The sequence below is a fragment of the Alosa sapidissima genome, chromosome 22 (genome assembly GCF_018492685.1).
Source record: "Alosa sapidissima isolate fAloSap1 chromosome 22, fAloSap1.pri, whole genome shotgun sequence".
Classification (NCBI taxonomy): domain Eukaryota; kingdom Metazoa; phylum Chordata; class Actinopteri; order Clupeiformes; family Clupeidae; genus Alosa; species Alosa sapidissima.
In genome coordinates, this window is record NC_055978.1 from 9,011,831 (window position 1) to 9,020,353 (window position 8,523).

The 8,523-nt window shown below is 43.1% G+C and overlaps 1 protein-coding gene across 2 annotated transcripts in view; it reads right to left on the minus strand.

Moving 5' to 3' along the window:
• Positions 1–1,532: 1,532 nt before the first annotated feature.
• nrip2 (nuclear receptor interacting protein 2) overlaps positions 1,533–8,523 on the minus strand; it is a 48,537-nt gene continuing 41,546 nt past the window's right edge. The window contains exons 6-7 of one of the 2 annotated variants that reach the window (XR_006026392.1): positions 2,874–4,985; positions 1,533–2,822 (exon numbers count right to left, since the gene is read on the minus strand). Coding sequence is in view for 1 of the 2 variants with exons in the window: in XM_042078550.1 (XP_041934484.1) it covers positions 4,866–4,985 (120 nt within the window). In the remaining variant the exon portion in view is untranslated. Of the gene's footprint in view, positions 4,986–8,523 lie in introns of both variants that reach the window. The other variant, XM_042078550.1, reaches the window with a different exon arrangement.

Below are 8,523 nucleotides of genomic sequence, written 5' to 3' on the forward strand. Positions count from 1 at the left end.
GAAAATGTCTCTCTCTCTCTCTCTGCCACACACACACACAGACACACACACACACACACACACACAGACACACACACACACACACACACACGATACACACATCAAAGGATAGAAGATGGCAGACTCACAAACACATGCAAGGACATGTGGCCACACACCGCACACACACACACACACACACACACACACACACACACAGTACCACATCCTCAGTGGCACAGAGCGATGTAAGAAGCATGGCCAGATTGTCAAGCACCCAACCAGAGATCTGTTAAAGCAGAGTCTGTCCTGCCTGCAGCCTCTCCAAGTTCCCCGTTGTGTTTTGTGTAAGTTTGAGAGGACATGATCTATGCATGTGCTTCTGAGTGCAATCCTAATTAAATTCTAATTTATAGTCTGTTCTGAATAAATAAGGATTGGTCAAAATGCTGTGAATGCCCCCTGGAGTTTTACAAACCTGCACATGCATATTACAGTTATGCTAATGTAGTATTAACAGTCACAGTTATGTTTTTTTGATTGTTTGTTTGTTGTTGTTTTTGTGCATTTTGTATGAGTCACCATAATAATGCCCCATAATAAATCAGCTGTTTAATCATTTGTAATGACCTTATATGAAGACTCCTATGTGGCATAGTGTTCGTGATGTGAACACCCACAGATAATTTTACAATCAGATAGATTTGTATTTGATGGCCTTGCTTGGACACATCACACATGGATTATTTATTTGCACTGTAGCCAACAGGTCATGTATTGCAGAGGCAAAAAATATAATGAGAGCACAATTTAGCAAATGGGCCCACAATTTAGTAAAATTATAAAAATATTTTTTAAATATCTTGATACTTCCTGGGTTCCGTAGGTCTATGGACAAAGTATAGGTGTTAGGTAAAACCGCTATTTCTTCATATTCTATTTCTAGGTCACTTTTCAATGCTTAAAACAAAAAAATAGAAAGTTCCATCATATAATGCCTTTGTTTAGGAAAAGAAATACAGTCCTGCTGGTTGTATCAAAGTCCTTTTAGGCAAGTCCCTCTACTCGGCGGCCATATTGCAACGCTTTTTGGGCACTTATCGGGCATCTATTTCGGTAGAAATGCACCTGCGCAAGGCTTCACAACACCAATCTTGCTCCAGTGGCGAGATGATTGGCACGATGTCTTCACAACACACCACATTATTGGCTCAATGTATTCACAACACAGCACATGATTGGCTCAATGTATTCATATGTCGACATATTGCTGCGGAAAGAGTGTGATATGCGTAGACAACGGCCATATTGGCGTTACAAACTAACCCCATGCATTTCTATGGAGGACTTTTGGAGTGCTGTGTCTCCTCATTAGAAAGTATCTGGTTGTATGTAGAGTTTACAATCTAAGGATCAAAATGGCCCTTATGGCAGTTCTAGCATGAAATGATGTGAGGTGGAGATGCTGGGCTCGCGGCACTCTTGTTCTGGGCCAGATCTGGCCCACACATGGCATATAACTCATTCATAAAAAAAAATCAAGGAGCTCGGTGTATAGCCAGAATACAGATTTTATTTTGAATTTTTCAATAGGCAGATTAAAATATTGATCAGAAATCAAAAAACGATCAACAGAAAACAAAACTAAAAACAAAAGAAACAAATCAAAGATCACAGGAAAAAAATCCACTCGTCTCAAACATTAATTTTTCAAAGCCGTTACAGAGCGCACAGAGATCTGTAGAGTAAAGAAGAAGGGGGGGGGGGGGGGGGGTGGAGCAAATAAATGCAGGGGTGACCTTCGGTGAGGAAGCTGGTCAGATGGGTGCCGTGGTGATATGTCCTGGAGACAAAGAGACATAGCAACCTCACACAGGCTCACACTGCATGTGTCCTCCCATTGATCAGCCACACTACTCACCCCCACGCTATATGTGTGTGTGTGTGTGTGTGAGTGTGAGTGAGTGTGTGTATAAGATAATCAGCAACACCAGAAGCTCAGCATCAGACTACCAGCTTAGGGATTAAAGCTAGGCGCTTTTCAGTGACACTTGATCGTTTCACACCATCATGTGTGTGTGTGTGTGTGTGTGTGTGTGTGTGTGTGTGTTTGTGTGTGTGTCTGTGTCTGTGTGCACATCTTTATTTGTGTGTGTTGCTTGTGTGTTCAGCGACCAAGATCAGCTATCAACAAAATAAAACCACAAAATGTTTCCAATTTTTAATTTAGATTAGTTTAGCTGTGTAAAGCAGAAGTAAAGTACAGAGGGAGAGAGAGAGAGAGAGAGAGAGAGAGAGAGAGAGAGAGAGAGAGAGAGAGAGAGAGAGAGAGAGAGATGGTGACCTCCAAGGAATACTGAGAAAATCAACCTCCACTGAGGCCTTGGCACAAAGTGAGGCCTGGGGCTAGAGTGATTCAGGTGCCCCAGAAATAGAAGGGAGAAGGCAGCTGGAGTCATGAGAGTAGTGGGGAGGTTAGCTGAAGGGCTAATAAGATATGGGGATCGTGTTTCTCTCCCGGCAGAAAAAACAAGTAAGCACTCTCCTGTCACTAAAAGCATTATCAGACACACTGTCTCTCTCTTACACACACACACATGCACACTCTCTCTCTCTCACACACACACACACACACACAAACACACACACACACACACACACAAACACAAACACAAAACCTACAAATTTGACCAACGTAAGTGAAACCTAACATCTACAGGAAAAACAACCGATCATGCAACACTGGAATGTTTTTTATCATATTATTATTATGCTAAGGTTCAGCTGTTCGAGCATTACGCAACCACGGTGCAGACACTCTGTCTGTCTGTCCAACATTTACTCTAATCACTTTGGTGCATTTCTCAAATCATCAGACACTCTGTCTGTCCAACATTTCACTCTAGTCACTTTGGTGCATTTCTCAAATCATCAGTAACGTTTGCATTACAGTAAACAATGTCTATACTTTAACAGCTCTGTGTGAATGCCATTTTGTTTCCAGACATTGTAATTTATTGCCGTACAGCAAAGAAAGACCCGACTGGTTGATAATACAGCAGTGATGTGGAGGTTGAACTAGTAGTTCTGAAAATTTCGACTCTGATCTGAGAAACGCACCAAAGCGGTCAAAGTGAGACAACCTGCAGCACACAGAGGAGGAGGAGCCCTCGTCTTTAATTCAGGTCAGCAAGGGAACCCTCAGCTGCACTAACAAATGAGAGAGAGGGTGAGAGAGAGAGAGGGAGAGAGAGAGAGAGAGAGAGAAAGAGAGCAGGTATGTGGAAGAGAGAGAGAGGGTAGGTGAGACGGAGAGAAACAAAAACAGGAGATGGGGTAAAAGAGGGAAATATGAGAGAATTGAGCAGATACAGTGAGAGATAGAGATTAGGAAGAGAGTAAGAGAATAGAAAGAGAGGAAGAAAGAGAGAGATTAGGAAGAGAAGGAGAAAGAATGGGAAGCAGATACAGCAAAGAAAAAAAGAAAAGAAGAAAAGAAAGAAAAGGGGAACAAATGCTGTCATGGAAAAACATGACATGAATATGAAGCACACGGAAGGAGAGAAACAGAGAGTGAAAGAGGGAGAAACAGAGAGTGAAAGAGAGAGACAAGGCAGTTTGGAGAGAGTGGCTATGACTTGAAATCTGCTCACGTACGTATCGGTCCCTGCGCTAGTCGGTCAGAGCTGCAGCTCTTTAATGAGCGAACAGATCACGCACCAAGCACACCGTGACCCTGGGGCAGTTGGCTGTATGTCGGGGTAATGTTCATAACATCAGATAACAGCCAGAACAACTGCCACACATGGCCATGGACCCCAGATTTGACCCTGTCTGCTGTACGCTGGGAACCATGTGTGGTTCAGGTCTCATGAACTGCTAACAGCCCTACTGCATTTAAGATCTTAAACAAGCAGTTAGTGATTATAATTCCATACACTTGTGGTCAAATCCAGTTAACTGCTCCTCAGGGTCAGTCGTCTGGCTGTCTGCTCAGTGTGTGTATGTTCATTCACAGTCCATAGTCTGAGTGGACGACAGAGTGGCTCGGACCAAGCCTTTAAACAATCCCAGCCAATCAGCACAAAGATATAGGGGCCCAGAACAGAGGGGTGTAATTTGCTTGGCTGTTCCAAATATCAACAACCTTTCGCAAAAACTCACACCAAATTAAATCTCACCCATTCTAAGCTTAAATTCCAAACTGTTGCCATAGTCTGGCAGTATCCATAGCGCAAAAAGGGACTGAATTCAGAGATGTATTGCAACTCAGTAAAATCTTTGCGATTGTTCCACGTTTTGTTTATATATTTTTTTTTTGTTTAGTACAATAGCTAAGGTCTAGTTGACAGCTACTCCCACTACCTCATCTGTTCTTTCCAGCGAGACAGATTACACATCATTTATCATCATCATCATCATCATTTATCAATCACTGGGATCATTTCACACTATTTCAATCCCAATTTACTGGATTTACCCCTTTCATTTCTCTACACTATTCAATGACTCATTAGTTATTGATCAAAAACAATAATCTGAAATACGTGTTCATGAGGAAATGATACATAGATATTATAATAGTATATAATCTCTCTGGACCTCCGTTCACTTAGCGATGCAACTGCAGTACAAAAGTGCAGGAGAGAATCATGGCAAATGCAGAATGCAGAAGCACAGAAAACAAACACTAACAGTGTGAGCTGGAAAGAGAGAGATAGAGAGAGAGAGAGAGAGAGAGAGAGAAAGAGAGAGAATCAGAAGAAAAGAGTGATAGAGATATGAAAAGAGAGAGACATGAAATGTTCCTCCATGTTTTCTTCCTTCTCCTCTCTAGACACAGGGAGGCGGGGTCCACGTTTGGGGTGACGTCACAGGAAGTGATGTCACAGGTTCTTGTTGTTGTCATGGTGGCACTGGCTGTGGTGGGCGGAGGTGTCCAGGAAAGGCAGCTCATCTCCACTGGCCTGGAGCCGGAGAACCCTGGAGTCCAGGTCCACACAGCACTGCAGGGTGAGGAGGGTACACACACACACACACACACACACACACACATATGGACACACACACACACACACACACACACACACACACACAAACACACACACACATGGACACACACACACACACACACAAAGAAACAAACATTATCCATCAACATGTGCTCTAAGATGTATCTCAACAGGTACAGAAGATGCTAAAACCACCACCGTCAGCATCACAACTGAACTCAGTTAGAGCTTCAGTATGAGATATGCAACATAACACAGCAAATTGCTAACAAAACTCTGAAACTCTAAACTCTAAACTTCAAACGTAAGGTGGGAGGAATGCGACTCTGACTACTGATGATCAAGACACCGGAGCTTTAAAAGCTTAAACACCGTGGCCTGAACTGCGCTCAGGGGGGATGGCTGAACACAAGCAGAGATCATAAGGAACAGGAGCAGGGGAACATCAAACAGCACGCCAGCTGCCTGCTCCACACACACAATAACGCTTCATTAGCCGAGACCAGAGAAGAGAAAAGGGCTAGCTCAAACGCCAGTGCTGTGATGGTACCTACTGAAAGGTTAAGAAGCAAGGTACTATGTGAATCTAAACCAATATAACATAGCGGTATATTTCTACTATTTTAGCTCAAAGACTGGCTTCTTTTTTTTTTTTAAGTATATTTTTTGGGCTTTTTTGCCTTTAGTTGGACATGACACTGGAGAGTGACAGGAAGCAGGAAGTAAGTGGGAGAGAGAGAGATGGAGTGGGATCGGGAAATGACCACAGGATTCGAACCTGGGTCCCCGTGGGCACTCGGACCCGTATATTGTACGGGCGCTGTAGACTGCTGCGGCTACTTCTTACTTGCTTTTTTTTTTTTGGTAATTTTTTAGCCTCGAAAAACATAAGCTACCGCCTTCGCAACACACTTGCTGGACCAGCCTCTGAATCATCTGCCATTTGGCAGATCATCATTTCTGTTTAAGGGCCCTAAACTTTATTTCTCCAGACATCGTCCTGGCCACTTAGGACCAGACACCTCTGGCTGTCAACAGGAACAGGCCTTGGCTTTCTTCCTGCCTCAGCGGCGTTGTTTTTAGCATGGCTAAGCATATGCTAGCAGCATTGTAATGCAATATGCTGCATTATAATCAGCATGCCTGGCTGTCTACTCGCTCAGTTGTACAGGCTCTGTTTATTACGTCAGCTCAGTGCACCATGGAAGACGATGCGACCGTTTAATTATTACTTTTCCGGAGTGGTGTTGAATCTTTCCACACCAGTGTGTTTGTGTGTGTGTGTGTGTGTGTCTATTCATCCATCGCTGCCTAATGACTCTGTGAGTCAGGCTGGAGCACGTTGTTCCATTTTTACATAAATGTGCCTCTGCGTGTGTACATTCATTTATTATCTGTGTGAGCTAAGTGTAGGTGTCATGACTCATGATCGACGGTCTGCTAAAAGTCAGCTGTCTTGCAAATGACCTCTTTAGGGAGACTGGACGGTTGTGGGTGTTAAATTAGGTACACACACACACACACAGACACACACAAACACACACTAACACTCTCTCTCTCACATACACACACACCCACACACACAGGTACATTGGTAGAAGCTAAGGCAGAGGCAGAAATTACTAAATTCACCTGCAGAATCTCTCTCCAGAGAGTTCCATTCGCCGTGGCAACACTGTCACACATTCTAAATTCTCCATTCTAAATCCGACACGCGGGAGTGTGCCAGGCCCAGCTCAGTGAGCGATTCACTTCCAGGTCACAGGAGAAGGCACTGAATTATGAACATGAACAATTTGTCCCAGAAGCACGGGATCTTTCCTTTCCTTCTCTCCTTTCCTTCTCTCTCTCTTTCCATCCATCCTTCAACTGCTTATTCATGACTTTGTTTTTGTTTTTCATTTCGGTAACACTGCAGACTGCAGCCCCCCCCCCCTTCTCCTCCTACTACCCTCCACCACCCCCACCTGTTTTGAGATCTAGTTAAAACCACTTTGTAGCCACGAAGAAATTCAATTAAAGATTCTTTCCCCAACTGAATCAAGCATAACAGAGTGAAATCAACCCTGGGGAGGAACTGATGCCACAATCATTTTTCAGTCCGACTCAAACTACTGATTTCGACACATGGACCAGGGGCACGATTACTAATACCGTTCTGTGTAAGGTCCAGGGGCGCCAGTACTATTATCGTATTCGTATTGTGTTCTGCTCTGTTTTGAGGAGCGGCCTAATTAAATACAAAACCTCAGCTGTTTTGAATATCACTGCTGATACTGTTCTGTGTTTAGCTCAATTCTTCTCTCTTCTCTCTCTCTCTGTCTGTCTCTCTTTCCCTTCTTCCCTCCCTCTCTCTCTCTGTCACTGTCTCTCCCCTTCTCTCTCTCACCCTGTCTCTTTGCACCACATATCTAATGAGGGTACAGGCATTTATAGAGAGATGATTAAGATCCATTATTAATGTTTCAAGAAACCTAAGCTCAGTGTCACCTCATTCACACTGCTACAGATTGAACAGAAATGTGATTATGTGTGCTTAACAGTCTGGCAGTGGAGGAGATTGGGAGCGGATGAATTTGAGATCAGATAATGCATATGTATGGAAGCTGGGCCAGAGAACAGCATGACCATACCGTGGTGATGGTTACAGTTACTATGGTAATGAGCGTACAGATGGTGATGGTGATAGTGATTATGGTAATGATTTTACGGATAGTGATGGTTGTAGTTATTATGGTAATGACCATACGGATGGTGATGGTTGCAGTTACTATGGTAATGATTTTACGAATGGTGATGGTTACAGTTACTATGGTAATGACCATACTGATGGTGATGGTTGCAGTTATCATAGTAATGATTTTACGGATGGTAATGGTTACAGTTACTATGGTAATGACCATACGAATGGTGATGGTAATAGTGATTATGGTAATGATTTGTATGAATGAATTGTAATGTTGTTGGTGATGACATTTATTATGTTAATTATGATGATGATGATGATGATGACTATGGCGGTGATGATGGTGATGCTAATGGACGTAATGGCAATACTGATGTAATGGTTTTGTAGTCATGGCAATACTGATATTAATAGTGATGGTATTGTAGCATCGCCGTAGGAGACTGTGGGCTACAGCTCCCACAATGCACTGCAACTGGGGTTCAGGGAGAACTTTGGGGTTGTTATTGTGTGTGTTATTGCCTTTATTTACTGTTTATGTACGTGTTTTAGTGTAGCGTGTTTCCCTTCTTTAGTTCTGCCTCATGTGTGACCCTCCTTGTTAGCGTGGATGTGACCAACCCTGTGTGTGAGTTGTATGAATGTTAGCGACTTCCCTAGCGTGTGCTATGTTCTGTGTCTGTGTTCCCCGCTCCTGACGATTAAAGCCGTGCTTGAGAATCAAGCCTTGCTCGAGACATTACAGTATTATGATGTTAGTTTTGATGCTAATTATGATGATGATAGTCCGTGTAAGTTCAGATGGTGATTGTCAAGTAAGTAATAATTGTGCTTTTGATCATTAGT